The sequence below is a fragment of the Drosophila montana genome, unplaced genomic scaffold (assembly GCF_035044405.1).
Source record: "Drosophila montana isolate Dmon_TW-CO22-7 unplaced genomic scaffold, ASM3504440v1 contig_3200_1, whole genome shotgun sequence".
Taxonomy (NCBI): Eukaryota; Metazoa; Arthropoda; class Insecta; order Diptera; family Drosophilidae; genus Drosophila; species Drosophila montana.
Genome location: NW_026998080.1, coordinates 1,423,829 through 1,444,104, shown reverse-complemented (window position 1 = coordinate 1,444,104; position 20,276 = coordinate 1,423,829). Strand labels below are relative to the sequence as shown.

At 41.2% G+C, this 20,276-nt stretch overlaps 3 protein-coding genes across 3 annotated transcripts; 1 reads left to right on the top strand and 2 right to left on the bottom strand.

The window, feature by feature from the left end:
* The first annotated feature begins 2,883 nt into the window (after window positions 1-2,883).
* On the top strand, window positions 2,884-4,618 carry Nup44A (nuclear pore complex protein Nup44A). Its single transcript, XM_064686811.1, has 4 exons — window positions 2,884-3,099; window positions 3,163-3,600; window positions 3,656-3,864; window positions 3,925-4,618. Exons 1-4 carry the CDS (start codon window positions 2,989-2,991, stop codon window positions 4,229-4,231), a joined length of 1,065 nt encoding a protein of 354 aa, XP_064542881.1. The 5' UTR covers window positions 2,884-2,988; the 3' UTR covers window positions 4,232-4,618.
* A 4,622-nt stretch (window positions 4,619-9,240) lies between these two features.
* On the bottom strand, window positions 9,241-12,237 carry Hey (Hairy/E(spl)-related with YRPW motif). The gene is made up of 3 exons (XM_064687424.1): window positions 11,999-12,237; window positions 11,715-11,929; window positions 9,241-10,169 (listed from the first exon to the last, which is right to left on the bottom strand). Exons 1-3 carry the CDS (start codon window positions 12,235-12,237, stop codon window positions 9,412-9,414), a joined length of 1,212 nt encoding a protein of 403 aa, XP_064543494.1. The 3' UTR covers window positions 9,241-9,411.
* A 4,017-nt stretch (window positions 12,238-16,254) lies between these two features.
* On the bottom strand, window positions 16,255-17,553 carry LOC135431818 (uncharacterized). Its single transcript, XM_064687147.1, has 2 exons — window positions 17,334-17,553; window positions 16,255-17,236 (listed from the first exon to the last, which is right to left on the bottom strand). Exons 1-2 carry the CDS (start codon window positions 17,373-17,375, stop codon window positions 16,418-16,420), a joined length of 861 nt encoding a protein of 286 aa, XP_064543217.1. The 5' UTR covers window positions 17,376-17,553; the 3' UTR covers window positions 16,255-16,417.
* Between the last annotated feature and the right edge of the window lie 2,723 nt (window positions 17,554-20,276).

The following is a 20,276-nucleotide window of genomic DNA, read 5'->3' as shown; positions in this document are numbered from 1 at the left end:
CAAAATTAAATGAGATTTTCTTTTGGATTTTCCACTGTGCACTGCGCACTTAAATTTAAAATAAAACAAAGAAAAAAACATCAAAAGTTAAAAAACCTTAAAAATACCAGAGGTTGCTTTGTAGCTATGCAAATGTGACTTTGTATATAGAAGAGGTCAATGATTTAACCATTACAATATGTAAGTGTGCCAGGGTGTGCAAAAAAAAAGAGCTATAGAAATACGTTCAACTTATTTGCCGTATGCCTTAAGCCTTATGCAATCCAATAAGATTTCCAGTGCAATCCTGTTATGAAACACTATATGGGTCTTGTCATATCAGATTTATATTTAGAAAAATTGGTTTATATAAATATGGCTACTGATATGACCTAAAGCTGGCTTTTAGGTGATATGAAGCAAGCACTTGTAGCTCGATTTCTTAGGATTTTAAACTTTTTTTTTTGCAAACGTTTTGTTAATTTATCATTTTTATTATAGATATAGTTTTTACCACGCTAGTTTATTTTGATTTTTATTTATTTGGCAATTGATTGCATTTGGCTCTCGGATTAAATGTTTGAAGCGCGCGCCACGCAAATGTAGGAGCAACAAGTCTCGCACGAGCTGCTTAATTTTCGCTTCCGCAGTGACCGACGTTTGGAATGCGACTGGCGACTGACATAGACGCACACTATCGATCACTGCTGCCCACTGGGCGGCGCAGTCGACGTCGCGATTATCAACATCAACTACTTATGTATGCTTGCCTAAAAGTCTGCGCCGGCAGCGGCAGCAGCAGCAGCAGGTGTATGCTAGTGTGTGTGTGTCTGTGTCTGAGCTTAGCTTGTTGTGCTCATATGTTAATTGCTCGGAGGGCTTTACGGGTCGAGGCAGCTGCTGGGCCGCTGTCGCAGCGCGGCCATATGCTGCTGACTGCACATAAAAAGCTGCCAGCAACAGCGTTTTATTTATTTACTGTTTTCCTTTATTTCTACACGCTTTTAACCACATTCGTTTTGTTTGTATGCCCAAGAGTTTGGCGCGCTATCTTCGATAACGGGTTGATAAATCGATAACAATCAGTGCTTGCAGCCGAGATTCGCTCTCTTTTTCTCTCGCGCCTCCCCTCACACAGGCTTTCAATGTCAAGGTTGTTGTAGTTGTTATTGTTGTTGTTGTTGCGTAACTTAAAGTTAATCTTTATTGCTTGACATTGATGATGCACTCGCTGGACATCGTTCAGGGTTATGACACGAAACTGCACAAAGTGAAACAATAACAACAAAAATAACAACAACAAGCCCAAATTGCACCGGGCAATGCACGTCAGCAGCTAAAAGCTGATTGCAAATGACTTCAACTAGCAAAAAAAAAAAAAATTGATTAACTTGTGATTGGCATGTGTTTTGTGTGTGTGTAATTCAAATTTAAATCAAACGGAGAAGAACACGCAACTTTCGCAGCCAGCAGAGGTTTTTTAAAAGTCATAAACAAACTTCCAGTAAAAAAAGCTGATAAGAATCGAAAAATCTTACGATTTTTGTCGATCAAGCACGGCGGTAACCATGCCAACTGCCGGCTATGATTAATACAATATTTATGTTTTTGGTAAACACTCAACGGTTAAAAGTATTACCAATCCAAGGCATTAAGGCTCTTATCGGCATAGACGGAAACTTTTGTTTGATCTGAATTATTCATGTTGGGCGCGTGGCCAAGTTTCGGATTATCTGTGGCCGGCAGAAGCGTGTGTCGTAGCGCTCGAGACGTCTGCTTCTGATACGCCATAAACATTCACACACGCAAACACAGATTCATATATATATATGTATATATGTACATATGCACTCTTATCAGCAGCTCAGCTTGTACAGTTTAATACGCGACGTCACTGCCAAACGTTCGAGCTGTCATCTACAATTACACTAACACACACACTTGCATATACAATTTAACTATTAAGTAATTGAAGCCGGCTCGCTGTGACTGCTTTTCAAAGAATCGTCTCGAAACCCACCCACAACAATTTCGCCGAAACATACACAAGCAAACATAAACACACACACACACACAAGCATAAAGGCACACCAACATAGTATCATGCGGACATCGCGCGATATGCGAGTCCAATAGAAATCAAGGTCAGGCCAAGCGGCGAGAGCAAGAGAGAGCGAGAGAAGGAGAGAGCACGCGCAGAGCAGACCAAGAGAATGCAAACATATTGAACAAATTATGCTTCGCAGCACTTTCATACTTGTAAAGGCATTAAATTAACAACAAATTAATACACAAGCAGACACACACACACACTCAACTAGAAGCACCGTTATTTGAATGTTGATTTATGCAAGTGCTTGTGCCTGAGGTGAATAACCCGTGCTTTGCCCCTAGAGTACCAAGAACTAAGAAACTAATGCATTTGCATAGGTGCATATTTATGTATGAAAAGTCACTAATCGCACATTAATTACGCACTTGTCGTTAATTAAAACGCGCCAGCTGGCCATTGACTTACTCTTCTCCATTGTATTGCGTTTTGCACGCCTCTTTTTGTTAGCAATTTTGTTTTATATAAATATATTAGTCCGGCCACAAAGTATGTTTTTGTCCAATTGGGTTCTGCTTGTGGGTGGTTTTTGGCTCGGTTATGCTATTTAAAGCAGACGCACTCCGCACAAATAATTAAACGTGCTTCCCACTACACTTTTTTAGCGATTTATGTATGTGACAGTTATGTTAATACACATATTTTGCAATTGTTTGTTCGTTCATCAGTGGTTTTATACGCGTTAATATGAATCCGATTCTGTTAAGGCTGCGAAAGATAACGTCTATCGATATTTGGCACACCGATAGCAACAAGTGTTGCAAAACACCAATGCGTGCTGCCAACTTGCGGCTACAACAAGGTGGCAGAGCGTAAAGCCGACAACAACATCTGCAACATTTGCTGCGAAAGAAGCCGCGTTTTTGCTTGTTTTGCGAAATAATTAAAGAAAACACAACATGTTCGATGTGGAGCCAATCATTGCGGACCACAAGGATGTCATACACGATGTAGTGTTCGATTACTATGGACGCCGCATGGCCACTTGCTCCAGCGATCAAACCGTAAAGGTAAAATAAGCAAAAAAATTGCAATTCCCCGCAGCCGTAATAATTTGATGCTGATTGTTTTAGATATGGGACGAGGACGAGCAGGGCAAGTGGTCGGTGACAAGCAGCTGGAAAGCGCATTCGGGCTCCATTTGGCGTGTGTCCTGGGCTAATCCGGAGTTTGGCCAGGTAATAGCTACCTGCTCTTTCGATCGCACTGCCTCCGTTTGGGAGGAAATCATGGGTGAAAAGGTATCCACAACGAACGTACCGACACGGCGTTGGGTGCGTCGCACAACACTCGTCGATTCACGCACAAGCGTCACGGACGTGGAGTTTGCACCCAAATATCTGGGCCTGCTGCTGGCCACCGCCTCTGCAGATGGCATCATCCGCATCTACGAGGCGCCGGATATTATGAATTTGTCACAGTGGCCCGTGCAGCATGAAATATCAAATAAATTGTCGCTCAGCTGCCTTTCTTGGAACACATCTACATATATGGTGACACAGTTGCTGGCGGTGAGCTGTCCTAATCCTCCACAGATTTCATGAGTAAAGCTTAACGATTTTGCAGGCCGGCAGCGATGAGTCTGCCACGCCCACGGGCAAAGTGTTTATATTTGCGTATAGCGAAAATGCGCGCAAATGTGTAAAAATTGAGACTGTCAATGATATAACCGACCCCGTGACGGATGTGGCCTTTGCACCAAACGCGGGACGCACATTTCACATGCTAGCCGTGGCCAGCAAGGATCTCTACATAGTCAACATACGCGGCGTCACGTAGGTGCCCGGCCAAGCCATGTTTGTAGACATATAACACTAGTTTAAACCGTATTTCAGTGATTCGACGGGCAATGCCAAATTGGAGCTGCAAACGCTTAAGTTTAGCGAGCACAATTGCCCCGTTTGGCGCGTCTGCTGGAACATGCTGGCCACCATGCTAATCTCCACCGGCGACGACGGCTGCGTGCGCATTTGGCGCATGAACTACACACGGCAATGGATATGCGCTGCTGTGCTCAAGGCGGAGGGCAGCGGACCCACATATGAACCAAATCCGGCCACGCCGGCGCTGGCAACGACTGCGGCAGCCACGGCAAAGTTCTACAAAAAAGGAACCATTGGCAACCAAGTGCCATGGCACTAATATATATATATGTATAAGTATGTGTACATGTTTATGTGTGGAAATTGTTGCCCAATGTTAAGTTGAAACATATAAAAAAATATATATAAAGAGAGAGAAAACTGTAAGCTGAAATTGTAGACCCGATTGTGCACTTACGCCCTGTGCATCGGCATCGTCTGCACATCTTGTTAGCTCCTTGGCCCAGCGCCAACGTCAGCGTCAGTCTCCGGGTCCACATTTATATTGACCGCGCAGCGTAACTTCACATCTTGCGGCACAGAGCACAGAATCGCATTACATCACAGTGGCAAACGTTTCCGAGAGCAGTTTGGGAGTGGAAAAGTGTACGGCACGCTTAATTTAATATTGGATGCGATATATAAAGACCGGCAAGGAAAAACGACATTTGTTGATTTTGAACAACACTCGAAATAATCAAAACAATTTTCATGCTCACTCGCAGCGATAAACCACAAAAAATAATCGAATTTGCTTGATTGTATACAAAATATTATGGATGTGTGTGTGTGCGTGTGTGAGAGATCTGATAATCGTATTCATTTGAGCATTAGTATGTGTCATTTCTATGACATGTGTGTGTGTGTGTGTGCGTGCATGTGTATGTGTGTATCACATGTATTTAAACTTAAAACAACGCCAGCTGAGACAAGTGCTGCCCATCTTGCAAAAATTATATAAAATAAGAAAATAAGAATGCACTTTTCGTAGCGGATCTGTTTTTAAATACAGAGGTGGCAGGTGAATAAAAAACGCTTTTGAAGCAAGGTGAAAATTTCAAGATTTCGTAATACTTCATTTTATTGCATAAAATTAATGAACAGATATAATTTATTTTTATTGCAGGCGATGGGACAAGTTTTTGACATATAGAGGTCGCTCGCAAATATGAAGCAAAAAAAAAATTATAAATAAAAACATGCATATTATATACCCTCTTGTCAATTACAAAATTGCTGTAAACCATTGAAATGGGACAGTTTTTTCTGTAAATAAAACAGAGCTGGTTCGTCAAAATTTAAGCCTAACTATAAACTAAATTTATAGGTGTTTAAGCGATTTTGGAAATTTCATCTGCAACTAGGAAACGGTTGCATCGGAAACTTTTTTTTAAATATCGGCTATAAACACATTTTCAAAAATCATCATTCACGCGTTTCGCAAAATTTATCACTTATTTTTCGGCTTCAATCTTCACACCACGGGACTAAAGTGGGCCAAAAACTTTGATTCTAACTTTTGGTTCCTAATTCCGGAGACTTCAAACTCACTTTTAAATATCTGTAAAACATAACTTGGGACGCAGAGTTCATGTAAGTATAGCTATATTCAAGTATTCCCCTGCCGGGAAATGTGTGGAAAAGTGAAACGTAAAAAAATCTGACAAAAATCTAAAGAAGAAACTTGGAGCTTGTATATTATACTTCATATACAATGACTAGAATATCTCTAGTTTTACAATTTCTCGTGTTTTAGATTCAAGGTGTCTAAAGCATATTTTTGATTCCAAAATATTCAGTTTAGATAAAATATATTTTCTATGATCCTTTAAAATTAAATCAATTTGGGAAGAAAGATTTCTTCAATTTGAGCTCTTCTACAATTAGTTGACAATTTCCAAAGGTTTTAATAAACATTTACTTTGCATTAATTTATTGTCCACATTCTACGATCTAATGTTGGTTTTCTTCAATGGTCTAGCTGTTCCAAATATCCCATTTTTAAATAGTTAACAGATCGAGAACATAAATAACGATTAAGCACAAATAGTCAGCGATGCGTTAAGATCATGCACCATATAAAAGGACACGAAAAGGGGCACAAAATGCGATTCATATATTTGTGTTGTGCTTCACATGTGCATAAATTTATGATTTTGCCTGCAGCTGTGCCAAAAATAATCCAGAAATATGCCAAAATTGTGGCCAAATCGATTAACTCGATGGATTTGCTGCGTATATGGAAATTTGGCGTCAGGTTAAACACGAAAAACCAATTGAAGAAAATCACATAATATTCCACTTAATTGACTCGAACCGCAATAAAAATCAACCAAACCAGCCAAAACACAATACTTAATTCCCATATGTGATTGTCCAGCCACCCCGCCTGCTGCTCCTGTTGCTGCCTCGAACGTAATCCAAGAAATGAGACCAAATTCTGGCTGTGCCCGTGTTTTTGTAGGCAAATCCATGCAAAAGCCACCCCTAATATAAATACTTCATATATTCGTTCTATCCCGTAGCCGAATGATTGTCTCTAATTGGAAGTTTTGACGTGTATATTACGTGATGGTGTTGACGCTGATCTCTCTGGGCGCTGGGACCACCCCACAATGAAAAATCAGTCGCCAGGACGAACGAATCCGACTTACCCAGAATGGCTTTTGGGGTGGCATTTCGCGTGGGAAGTCAAAGCGTCGAGCTCTCTCACATATGTATCATACGGAACGGCAGCCCAGCCCTGGTAACGCGATAAATATTGAAAACATTTATGTTTAACCGGCAAAGTTAAATTAATGCGCAGAAGATTGTTTCATTTCAATGCCAAAAAAAAAAACTGAAGCAATTGTACACAGAGCAGGGCTTCCCTTAGGGGTTGTTGTTGGTACGGAAACGCTTATTACATATATTTTTTGGCATAGAACTTTTTGTCAAAGTAAATACAATTTTTGGTAAGAGTGGCAGGCACTTGAAAAACTTGTTAGCTGATATAATTTAATTACATCATTTATTTTAATTTAATTTTTCCAGCCATTTCTCTGTATATGATCTCTGCAAGTGACCCAGTTAGGAAGCTGGTTCCGGGTTCGAATCTAGGCCTTTGTTTTCGCTGATAATTTAATGACATTTAACTGTAATTTATATGCCTTATATTTATTTAATATTTAATTAATTTAAAATTTAATATTTATACTAATTATCTTTTAGAAAATCTTTGTTATATTTCCTTATTCTTATTCTGTGGGAAATTGAATAACATTTTCGGGTAAAGGAATACTTTCCAGAAGGTGCAAACAAATTTGTAATGGAAGGAAACTAAATAAAGACTCGTTTTTAACCCTATTTTAAACATAGTTAAGGAATATATATTTATAATATATAATATATATATTATTCATTAAAATAGGAAACTTTTCTTTTTTATCCCAAAACCTAGTTAAAGGTTGACAGAAATCATTCCTTAGCACACTTTAAGCTTAATTAATATCACGCAAAATTATTCAAAAATGGGAATTGATTATTTAACTTTACATAATTTATTCTCAGCCAGATTTTTGGACATACTCACATCTCAGTTCCTTAGAGTCCTTTATATTCTAAAATGTTCTCCCGACTTCAGGTAGTTTTGTGTCTTGTCCTCGGTTTAGCTCATTTGGCATTTATTTTTCTAAGCTAGCCAGTCGGAAATATAGATTATAAGTATTTTTCGTTTTGTATTGCCTGCTCGGGGGGTTATTGCTGCCACCCTTGACACCTTGCCTGGCCTGTTCCTAATTATGTCCAGAAAATGCAGCAGCCGTCGGCTTAACTAATTCGTTGGGTTTTCGGTTTTCGTTTTTGTTTTTAGTTAGCGCTTTGTCGTTATGCAAATTTCAGACTCGTAGACCACAAAAAACAGACGCACAAATATTCGATGAATACACGCTTGACCCCCAAACGTGGAAGGGTTGGAACCTTGGCTTGACCAATGGTCAGCGGAAGCGGCGGGTCGCGCACAGTGGCCGCAGCTTATTAGTCGCGATTATGTGTTCCAGTTCAATGGGTTTTGCTGGAATATGACCAAAGATTTACATATCTATTTGGTAATTTTACAAATTTAGTTATTGAATTTTAAATAGAAAAGGATTTCCTCAACTCAATATTTTACCTACAAACTTATTGCTCTTCTGGCGCAGAAAGAAAAAGTGAGCCAAAAAGCTAGGAAATGAGTGCAGCCTGTTTTTAATAGAACTATAATCATATTACTAAAAATACTTAGTAAGGTTACCATTTAAGTATACACATCACGTAAAAACATCATGAAAATCGCATAGAAAGGCGGTACCTAACACGAACACAGAGATCAAGAGGAGCAGTGTAAGAAAGACTGGGAGAGAGAGTGAGTTAATTAAAGTGAGACACTGCGTGAGAGAAAAGAGGAAGAGTGAGCGTGAAATATAGGGAGATAGAGGAAGAGCGAGAAAAATAGGGAGAGACGGAGTCAAAGAGCTTCGAACCTATCGATTCAAATCATGTAAGTGCTACAGAAAATCATGAAAATCGCATAGAAAGGCCATATCGAACAGATGAGACCTTGAGTGAGAGACTGGAATAGAAGGAATGACCGCGAGAGAGAGAGAGAGAGAGAGATAGAGGGAGAGATATATAAATCTACCGATTGAAGTACTGTATGCCCTACTTATAATCTTGAAAATCTCAAGGAAAGGCGATACTGAACAGTAAGATGAGCAAAAAAGTTGAAAAATACAAGAGAGAGAATGAGTAAATGAGAGTGAGACCTTGAGTGAGAGGTTGGAAGACAAATAATGATCGAGAGAGAGGGAGAGAGGAAGCGGGAGAGAGAGAGAGAGAGAGTGTAGGAGAGAAATTAATAAAGAGAAATAGCGAAAGAAAGAGTCAAAGCTCTTCGTCTAGAATATCTAAATTCATGAAAATTGCATAGAAGGGCGGATCAAGATTTTAAAAGCAAAATTCTAAAATCATATAAATCAAATATACACATATCTAAGAGGGGAAATTTCTAAATGTAATACCCAACAATTTAAAATTAAACCAATAATGGGTTTAATATATATACATGAAATCCTTCAAAGAAAATTACAAAGAACTGACCTTTAAAAATATATATACATGAAATCCTTCAAAGGAAATTGCAAGGAACTGACCTTTTAAAAATTCTCATTGGAATTAAGTCCTCTTTTTCGTTATAAAAATATTATCTTTATTTACAGTAGGCTGTATGCTTACAAAATGCTTTCAAAATTTTTAAGGATGCTTTTTAGAAAATGTAGAAAAAGTTTAACTTATCCTAAGCATTTAGACTATGTACACTTTGGACATGGAACTCGGTTAGAGATCGTTTGATCCTTCACAACTTAAGACTATCACAAACATGTTCGGCTTTGATCCATCTGACTAGAACGGGTTGCATTCGCCGGGCAGATACCCTGCCTATCCTCAGTAGGCCATTTCAGTGCCCCAGGGCCGATACGGCTTGGCGCCATTCGCCGTGGCATATTGCAGAGCCGTCGCATTGTTGTAATCCTGGCTGCCACTAACGGGATACGGATGCGGCGCCGTGCTATAGCTGAGACTCTCCGCCGTAATGGCCGGCACCTCATTCCGATTGTGGCTGTTCGTCAGCTCAATGTAGGTGGGCACCTGTTGCGACTGCGGCGGCTCCTGCTCCTGCGTATAATGCTGCGTCGCCTGCTGCTGTTGCTGCTGCTGCTGCTGCTGTTGCTGCTGCTGTTGTTGTTGTTGTTGAGGTTGTTGTTGTTGCTGCTGTTGCTGTTGCTGCTGCTGCTGCTGCTGTGTGGCTGCCTCGCCGCGCGGCTCCAGCGGCCCAATGCCCGCCGGCAGCGCATCGCTGGCGCCAGCTCCGCTCGTGCTGGACACACTGGAGCGGCTGACATGATGCGGCGAGGCGCTCATATAGGCGCCAGTGCTGGGTGCACTGTAGGAGGAGCTGGCCGTGGCATAGCTCTGATAGGGCGCGGCGGCACAGTTGGGCTGGTAGCCGCCGCTGACGGAGATCTCGCGCTGCTGGGCAAAGTACTGCAGGTGCGACATCAGGCGCAGCCGCAACGGATCCTGGATGTCCATGCCCTCGATGGTGACCAGATAGCGGGCCACCTCGGCGGCGCACTCGCGGAAGCCAATGATGTGATAGTCCATGGCCACGCGCTGCGGATCGTAGCTGAGCGAGTCCAGGGCTGCAACAACAACAAAGGAGGGCAGGCAAAAAGTCAATAACAATAATTCAAATAGTTGTTCCCACGCGGTTGCCTATCAAAAAAAAACTACCCCCTGTGCTAGGCCCGAATAAGGATGGGTGGGATGGGTTGGGGTGTGCTGCACTTGGTGTAAAAAGCGGGCGGACGGACGGACGGACGGGCGGGCGGGCGGGTGGTGGTGGGTCGGGCTGTAAGTGCAGCCGGGCAGTGAGCAGCGTGGGAAGCGCCGAGATTCGGCATTCACTCGCTCGCCCATTTCCCTATTAGGGCCAACCCTTGGGTCAACAGGTTAACATTGTTTATCCCGCTTTATGATAATATGACACATATTTTGTGCTACTTATAGGGCATATGTTTTTCCCATAGCTGGTCATAAGAGCAGCTAATTTTTTTGTTTTAAAAAATATATTACTATTTTCCTAGCTAGTGAAAACTAGTTGTCTAAGCTAAGGCTTAGCTCAACAGGTTCAATTTATTGTTTATTATGCATCGAACCTAAAAACAAGAACCGAACCGATACAAATGATGATATAGGTTGAAAATATTAAGGATAAATAATTTTAAGGCCGAGCCCAGTTACCTATCAATTATACCTTATCCATTTATACCATATAAGGTGGATGTCAATTTTGGATATAGATCAAATTTAGTCCCCATATAAATATATATATTATATATGAAAACGTATGAGGCTTGCTTTAATATAATTCAGTACAACTTGCAAATTACAAATTAAATTGTTTAATCAATATTTTGAAAATATATGACAGAGCAAGGCTTGGCCTAAGACCTGAATACGTGAACGTGGTAAACCAGCTTTACGCAAGAAGCTGGTTCAAATCGTAAACTGAACCATTTACTTTTTTTTTGGCTTTGCTCTTACTTGCAAAATCAAATCGTAAATTTGTTTGTGTTCAGTTCAAGAATTTGTTGATCTTGGGTAGAGATTCAAAAAAATCGAAATATCTCAAGTAATCCTTTGAATTTTTGGTTAAATAAGCAAAAATCTTCTACAACTTGAACTTATTAAAAAATTATATATATTTTTAAGACTTTCGGACTATTTTTTTTTTAATTTAATCCTAAATAAATGAAAGCGTAGATTGTTTCCAAAAAAAAAACAAATGATTCTTGAATTTCTACAACTATATTCGCAGCATTTTTCACTTCAATTTCATGCTCTGATGTAATAAAGATTATTATTTTTATTTAAAGGAAGTATAAACTGGACTTTTTTAAATTGCACTGTCTAAGATTTTTGGGAGCACATTCAACACCTGTCTGAGGATGTGAATCTGGTTTCTCCTTGTTCAGTTGCTTGAAAAATAGATAAGTTATCTAGAAGACTGCCGGAAATAAGATATTTTCAAATCTGCAACTTAAATCCCTTAAATTATTCACTTTCACTTCCTAACATATATTTATTTCTATTCCAATAAATCCCAAATCACACGCGAGTCAGTTTCTGAACTTCTTTTGCTTAAATATTTAACTTCAAGCTCAACTTGTTTAGTTAGTACTTACTTTTTGATTGCAAATTCTTCAAGTGCTCGACCGTTAATTGTAGAATCTCCGCCTTCTCCAGCTTGGCCGAGCCCTGTTTCTCGTAGGCCGAAGGCACCAGACGCTTCAGCTCGGTCAGCGAGGAGTTGATGCGATCGCGACGCTTCTTCTCGATGACGCCGCGGCGCTTCTTGCGGCTCATCAGCTGGCAGCTGCCCGTGCCGCTCGGCGAGATTCTGTAGAAGAGAAAAGAGAGAAACTTTAGTTAATGCAGAAAGTTACAAATTTCCAACACGCATACGCACTGCTCTTTGGAGGACTCCTCCGAGTAGAGCTCATCGCAGTCGCTCTCGGAGAGCGCACGCTTCAGGCTGTTGTGCGAATGATGGCTCTGATGGCTCTGATGGCTCTGGTGGCTCTGGTGGCTGTGGCTCTGCGGCGGCGGCACCCAATGGCTTTGGGGCGTGGCCGGCATTGCCGCGGCGGCGGCGCCGTAGCCCCAATGATGCAGCGGCGGCGCATTCACGTGCATGTTGTGCTCCATTCCGAATCGAAATTGTTTTGTTTGGGTTTAGTTTTGTTATTGGTTTTACTCGTGGCAATTATATCTTTGTCTGTTATCACTTTGTATCTATTTTAGCACATTGAACTTTTGGGCACAAGAACTTGTCAATTTTTGCTGGAGCTAGTTGTGAGCACGTGACTTATCGTGTGCGCGAACGGCGTTCGACTGATTTTACAGCACACGACTAGCGGACGTTCAGGCCGCCGTTTGCCCGGCCTCTCAACCCCTTATTGCCGGCGGCAGCAGCAGCAGCAGCGGGCAGCGGCCCAATAAGACGCAGCAGCAACCACCCCCTTGGCAACAGGAGCGCGTGCCGCAACGCCGCTTGCTCCGGCTGGGGGTAGCTAACGGCCAGGCTAGCCCAGTGGCTGTTCCTGTGCCGATCAGCGTCAGGCAGAGACCAACAAATGAACAAGGACGAGAGCAGACGCTGCCGCCGCTGCCTCTGCTGCTGCTGCTGCTGACTGGTGCGAGCGGGAGGGAAGTCAGTTGGTTGACGCATTCGCACTTGCAGCATATTGCTATACCCATTGAAAGTGCTATGAAACGGGCATAATGAATATATGTGGGTGTATGCAACAAGCAAAGCCAGGCAGTTACCAGCCAATAGTGATATATATGAGCTCTTCGTTCCGTCTGTCTGCCCGTCTCAGAGACTTTAAATGATATAAACATCAATTTTGATTCTGTAAATATCGATTATTATTTTCTGATAAATTCATATATAATTTTCCATTTTTTTCACAGTCGATAAATATCGTTTTTCATTCTTTTTATTTTGATCTATGCTAAGTTGATCTCTCTTTTTCAATAACTTCCACTCATATCTAAAAATCGATTAATATCGACTTTCATTCTATGATAATGATCAATCAATTTCGTTTTTCATTCTTTTATAATATATGATAAGTATATGGTTTTTTTCAATAACTTCCACTCATCGATATTTATCGATTTTTATTCTTTGATAAGTTTATATATAATTTTCCATTTTTATCACAGTCGATACATATCGTTTTTCATTCTTTTTAATAGCTCTCCCTTTTTCAATAACTTTCATCCACATCTAAAAATCGATAAATATCGATATTGCGCCTATATCCTTTTGCGCATATCCCTGGTATATAAAGAGCTATAGGACGTATTATCTCGTCTAGTCTATATATCATTTCTGTCTACTCTGCACGATTAAGTCTTTTAATTTGGTGTATAGGGTATCTGTTAGTCGCGCCTGTTGCTCTCTCACATTTTGGCCAAGTGCAATGCAAATGAAAAACCTCAATAATTATTATTAGTTCGAGCTCAACGCCATCGCTTCCTTGTGTCATCGATGCCGATTGTATCAGAAGCAGGAGCCGGAGTTGCGACCGCAGCATCGGCGCCGTGGGCGGTGGCCGCCGCTTGCCACAGCTTGTCGCATTGTCTTTTTGGCGGCCACTTGCCGTCGCCGTCGTCGCCGTCGCCGCCGACGTGTTGACTTGTTGCCGGGCGCACTGGCAACTGGAGCACGCGACCGAGCTGCGAGCTGCGAGCCGAACGGCCGCCGGCTCGTGTGCGGCATGTGGCATGCGGCTCCAACAAGTGCAACGCCCCGCCCCGCCCCGCCCCGTCGCGCCTCGCTCCGCCGCCTGTTTGCTTTGTGCGACCCGCATTTTGTAGGTCAGTGGTCTAATTTTTGCTTTCAAGGTTATTTTGGAGCAGGTGCCGCAACGCCGTTAACCTCTGACCTACCCAATGCCACACAATTGATTTCTCTCATCTTTGCAGGAGTCTAGCATAAGATGAAGGTTCATTTCTAGCCTAGTAAAAGACGAGTTATTTAATGGATTTTAAAGGCACTTTGCTCTTCTTTATTTTTTTGTGAATAAATGTGAATCATAGTATATGTTAAATTGATTATATGAATAAAATAATAATATATAGATAATACCTTAAAGATATTATCTAAAGTTATAAAAAGATAATTAATTTCTGGGCTGATAAAAGACAAGTTTTTTAATGGCTTTAAAGGAGACTTCACTATTGGTTATTCTTATACGAATTTCGTTATTTTAAAAGAATAAAATAAATAAATAGAAAATAAATGTTTACTGCTTAAAGCAATACAGATAAAACCTTAAATATATTACCTAAAGTTACAATAATATTATATAATTATAATAACATTTTAGAAAATTCCTTTAAGAAAATTGAAAAATGCTTTGGGCCTATAAATTAAACAAATCTTTGCTTAAATGGATGCGTCTTAAAAGTAAAATTTATAAACTGCGTAAAGCTGGTTATTTTCAAGTTTTGATATGATTTTTTAAGAAAGCAAAAAGATTACAAATCATTTGTTTTCGATATGTCCGGATATATTATATAGGGACGACGATCTTTTGGTATCAAAAAGAAACCAGATCTATGATAAGGCTTATAGAGAATAGTATTGAAGCAGAAGCTCAAAAAAATAACTACCTACTTTATGAGGCCGAAGAATGAATGAAAGAAATGAAATCCTCTATAAGGTTAGGACTCTAGATGCATAGTGAGAATATATTTTTATCTACTATTGATAAATATATACTTATATGCATATATATATTTGACCTGCAACAGCATAATCACAGGATATATATGCACTATAAGCACATCAAATAAATATAAGCCCACGAAAAGCAACAATTTAAATTGAAGCAATTATTTGGCCAATTTCTTAAGTGCACAACACGGCGTATGGTTAATATTTGCTCTGACGACTCCACCTTGATGGGATATCGATTTCATGTGCCGCATTAAAAATGAAGAAAAGTGCTTTTCATGCGCTTCGACATGCTGTCGCTCAGGTTTCCAAAAGCCAAGGAACAAGCAAGTACATTCAAGTAAAAATTTCGAGTGGGCGAGCCTTAATTTCTGTTGTTGTTGTTGTTGGTGTTGCTGTTGTTGTTGCTGTGCGAGGCGCGTGAGACAGCTCGAACAACAGGAACAACAACAACAACAACTGCAAATAGTTGTTGGCAACAACTCACCCTTAAGGCTGGTCGAAAACGCCGAGCGAATGCCGAGCAACCCCACCGAGTGAGAAATGGCTCGTGGGAAAGCCAAAGGTTCGACGATTCTCACGCATGTTCAGCACGTGCGGGTCGTGCGACTTGTGTCTACAACAACAACAACAACAACTACTACAACAACAACTACAACAACAACAGCAACAGCAACAACAACAATGAGGAGAAAAAAAGCGCAGACCAAATCGTTTGAAGCGCATTTAATGCACGTCGGCCAAAACGAGCGACGTTCTTGTATTTCGTTTTAATGCACTTGCAAAGAGTATCTACACTTTGTCACCAATTATATAACATTGCAAGGTTCTAGTGTATATGTATAAACATATATTTATATATGTTCTCGATTAAGCTAAAATACTCCTTCAGTTCTGTTCGCGGTTCGAGTCATGGCTCTTGGCTTAAGTTTCGGTTCGGTTCCACTTTTTGTTGCGAAACTTTTTACATTTTATATAATTTTGCATAATTATTCAAAATAAAATTCTATATAAAATCTATGTAATTTTTATTAAATAATATTTCCGACTTTCCAAAAAAAAATTGCTCTAAAATAAAGCATATTTTGAGAAAAAAAGGGTTCGGTTTAGTTTTAAACTTGGTTTTTCTTCAGTTAGCAAAATCCGTTTAAAGTTCTGTTCATGGTAACTAAAAAGTTATAATTCTTGATGAAAATATCCTAATATAACATAATACATATAGTACCTATAATGGAATCAGTCACATCAGAAAACTATATGCTAAATCTTTCCATACGTAAAATTGGCCATAAAAATTGTCCTTATCATCTCTGCAAGGGTATTCAAAAGTCGTCGTTCCATCTTCTCCATTATTTGCCTGTTGTTTTTTTAATGGATTTTTGAAATTGTAACCAATTTTCATATAATGAAAATAATGAAAATTGCCAGCGATTATAATCGAGCGATGTACCATAAATGAATTAAAAACTGGCAACTATTGTTATATCGATTCAAAATAGAGCGTATAATTCTCAAAAAATGGAAACTCTCTTAGAACTCTAGAGCACAAGTGCAGGCTAAAATCCGTTAGGAAATATCCAATTGGATTATTTAGCTGCACCGTCACTTCCATCAGGCATCAGGCATCGGGCATTCTCATCAGAAACTCTTAAGGCATTGGTTCAAGTTGTTGTTGTTGTTCGTGTTCTTCTTCTTGTTGGTTTGCAGCAAATTTTGGGCGTCATCGCAGGTGCCCAGCTCGGCGTCGTCTATCCAGGTCTCCAGGGTGCAGGCGCTGGAATGATGACTGGATCTCTGGGAATGGCCGCTGCCCAGACGCTTGCCACTCGGCGCCGACTGCAGCTGCCGCCAGCGACTGTCGAAGGCATCCCAATGCTGGCGCAGATCAAAGTGCTCCTCGTCCAGGGAATTGCCATTGATGTCCCATTTGACAATCGGATAATCGTCGTTTGGTGGCTGGTGCTCCATTATGATCACATTGTGATAGTGTCCATCGAACTGGGAGCCCACGCTGACGCTATAGCCAGGTTGGCTGGCCACCAGCTCACGCTCCCGCTGCAGTTGCTCCCTCTGCTCCCGCTCTCGCTCCCGCTGCTGCTCCAGCTGCAGGTCGAGGCTGGAATTGGAGGGCGTGTGCCTCAGATAGCGCACATTCTCCTTGTAGGGCACTCGATCGAATTGTATGTCTAATCCTGTCCGCTCTACCGGCAGCTGCCGCTCGAGCGGCACACACCACGCCTCCTCGGCGGCGACGTCTTCACAACCTTGGACGGATTGTATTGGGCTGTTGTTCGTGTTGTTGTTGTTGTGGCTCACATATTGCTTATCGTTTGTGCTGCAGTTGCAGCTTATCTGCTCCTGCTGCTGCTCCTGCCGCTCCTCGTGCTCCTCGTAGTCCTCATCCTCGTCCAGGCGCTGCACAAACAATTGCTTTGATGTGGATATTTTGCGCAGCAGCTGCATAAAAATAAACATATTTTATTAAAAGGTCAAAAGCAGCCATCGATTTTTTATTGATTGTGCAGCAATCAACCCAACCCCACGCACAGCTCACCTTGAGACAGGATTTCTTGGTGCGCCTCAGCAAATGGGACATGACAGCGCCCAAGTTGTGCCTCTGCTTCTTCTTCTTCTTCTTGCTGTTGCTGTTGCTGTTGTTAAATGTGTTTGAGGCAAAGGCTTTGGCCACGCGACATTTTGCTTGCGCCTGCGGCTGCGGCTGCTGCAGCTCGTCGGCCTAACAAACCAACACTGAAGTCGGGAATAGAATGAAATTCCGTGGCTCTATATTTAACCCTGCGGGTCTCTCAGTTATGAGCAGGTCGCAGGTGGCGCAAGGATGACTCATCGAGCAGCCGGAATTGCAAGTGCCAAAACGAGCCGAGAGCCGAAGGCATTGTCGGCATCGGCGCAGTAAACATAATCTCTATGTGTTAGTCTGGCCCGACATTGTTTGAGCGCAGATTTGGTTTGGATTCAATGGTGGGCGGAGGGGTGACCAGCTCGAGTGGACCCTCGAGTGCCAAAGGCGGCGGCGGCGCCTACTCAGCGAAATGTGTGCTAATGCGGTAATGCGCCAGCCCGACCCCTATCCCACCCCCAGCCCAGATCCTGCCCTCTCGAGTGGGCCAGCCTTGAGAGCGTGTTCTCACCATTCGGTTCCGGCGCCAATTTGGTGCCATAAATTACATTGTCCTGATTTTAAGTGGAACACTCCCTTGCAAACTTGGCAAGCAGCGCTTTTGAGTCCAAAACTATTTGAATTTCATAAGCTATAAATATTAAACATTGCAACTTGAGCATAGCACGGAATGTTTCACAAATAAATTATATTTAAAACATTCTAAATTTCATTCATACAAATAAACTCAACTTGAGAACAGAAAATAATTTTTACATATTATTTAATATGGTATTAAATCGGTTTTATATACCCTGAATCCATTGAAAATGTTTAAAAAAGGGGAATAATGTTTTTGTGCAAATCTATGTAACAGGCAGAAGGAAGCATCTCTGCTTTTATAATGTATATATATTCTTGATCAGCATCAATATACGAGTCGATCTGGCGATGTCTGTCCGTCCGTTCGGCCGATCGCGAGGATCTCAGAACCTACAAAAGCTAGAGACTTTAAATTTGGAACGTAGGTCCTACAAGTGCCCCTGCACTACGAGTTTGTTTCATATAATCAATAACTTGCCCCGTTTCCAAGCAATCGATAAGAATCGATTAGAATCGACAAGAATCGATTAATATTGTATTTATATTATGTATTTTTTAAGTTAAGTCTAAAACCTTAGATTACCTTAACCGAAACAAAAGTATTTAGTCGCAACAGAGCTCAGACAAATTGAAATGTGTCTAGCTAACTGTGAACCTTTCACCTGACCCACAAAGATAATCTCGTATCTCATGCTGCCGTCGCCCCAATTAGTTGCTCTAATAGAAATTGTTGAAGGACTTTGGACAGCAGTATGTCCGGCAAAGTCTTTCTATATAAACTCAAATATTCAAATATTTAGATTTTCTTCCATTGATTTCCATAGAACATTTCTCTCTGATCTAATGTATATTTACTTCAAATGGAAGTTTTTTGTATTCTAGTGTGGGAACTGAGCTGTCTGTCAGGTTCCAGGAGTGCAGCCAATAATTAATGATATATACATTTAAATTTCGTGGGCTTATTACAAAATGATTTAAATGCATTTAAGTGTAAATTAAAAAACGAGTTTTTCAATTTAACAACGCCTCACTTTTTGCTCGATCTCTCCGCGGCGAGAATGGAAACCGAATTTGAAGCACTTTGCGGCTTGTCCGCGCATTTGTCACATCACTCAAAGTGAAGTGCGCGAAGAGGACATGAAAAAGTACATGAGAAAGGCAATGGAAAAGGATGCGATGCACACTCAAAACTGAAATGAATGAATGATGACACACGCAACTAATTGTGCTGGGCAGCAAAAATGATATTTGATTGCAATTGGAAATGAAAAGGGGATATGGCAATGATATTCTGCTAGAAAAACAGATCTTAAGCGTGACTGGATGCATTTTATAGAGACAATCGCTCAATATTGCTTTTTTGACAGCTGTCAAATGTTTTTTGCTCGACCGTTACCTGGCCAAAGGGTGCAGCATACCATTCGATGACTCGCCCAATTAACGATTGATCGATAACACACACACACACACACACACACACACACAGACATACGCAGACATACTGACAATTGCAATATCGATTTCAAGAGTTTGATTTTAATTTATAATTGCCCATCAATTGAGTAGAGGGAGTTTGCGGTCGTTTGTCCTTGGTCACAAGTGTCAGCCCCGCAAGGCAATCCAACGAGTACATATATATATATATTCCACTCCCAACCCTCCGCCGGACACGCCGCATAGATTTTTATTGTTATTGTCTGGTGGGCCTGAGGCTCGAGCTCGGCGGGGTGGATTGTTGTCTCGGCCCGGTGTCCGCGCTCGGAGTGTCAATTATGCGCATTTGGGTTTAGCGCTTTGTGGAAATTTACATTTTATTAGTTTTACATGCTCGAGGCATTAAAATTATTTACGATCCCAAATATTGTAGGTTGTAAATAATTTTCGCTGGCACGTGAAACTCACGTACGAATCTTCCCAAAAAGAAATTAACTATAAAATGGAGATTCGCACATGTAACGGCCTTTGGGTTGACCTTTTGCCGCCAATTAGAGGCGCATTGTTTCCGATCCTATTCACATCCCGCCCCGCCCCTCCACCCCGCCCCGCCCCGCTAAACAAATGGACATTCGAGTGGACACGCGCTCGACTCTAAATGTTTTCCAAGTCTGTTGCGATTTCGTAAATGGATCGAACGGCAGGCGTTCAACTTTGTCACTTTGCTGATAAGAATTCAAAAAATTACAAACTCTGGATTAAAATTGATCTCGACTTGGCGATGCCCTGCACATATGGTATTCTTCAATCATATGCAAACAATTCAAAGGCTTAGCAGCG

What these genes read in the sequence shown, in the direction of transcription:
- Nup44A (XM_064686811.1), top strand. Translation starts at nt 2,989, where the DNA reads ATGTTCGATGTGGAGCCAATCATTGCGGACCACAAGGATGTCATACAC. An exon ending in CCAGCGATCAAACCGTAAAG is followed by an intron (nt 3,100 to 3,162) that starts GTAAAATAAGCA and finishes TGATTGTTTTAG; the next exon opens with ATATGGGACGAGGACGAGCA. An exon ending in TGGTGACACAGTTGCTGGCG is followed by an intron (nt 3,601 to 3,655) that starts GTGAGCTGTCCT and finishes ACGATTTTGCAG; the next exon opens with GCCGGCAGCGATGAGTCTGC.
- Hey (XM_064687424.1), bottom strand. Translation starts at nt 12,237, where the DNA reads ATGGAGCACAACATGCACGTGAATGCGCCGCCGCTGCATCATTGGGGC. An exon ending in GAGGAGTCCTCCAAAGAGCA is followed by an intron (nt 11,930 to 11,998) that starts GTGCGTATGCGT and finishes TCTCTTCTACAG; the next exon opens with AATCTCGCCGAGCGGCACGG. An exon ending in GAAGAATTTGCAATCAAAAA is followed by an intron (nt 10,170 to 11,714) that starts GTAAGTACTAAC and finishes TTGTTGTTGCAG; the next exon opens with CCCTGGACTCGCTCAGCTAC.
- LOC135431818 (XM_064687147.1), bottom strand. Translation starts at nt 17,375, where the DNA reads ATGTCCCATTTGCTGAGGCGCACCAAGAAATCCTGTCTCAAG. An exon ending in CCAAGAAATCCTGTCTCAAG is followed by an intron (nt 17,237 to 17,333) that starts GTGAGCTGTGCG and finishes ATTTTTATGCAG; the next exon opens with CTGCTGCGCAAAATATCCAC.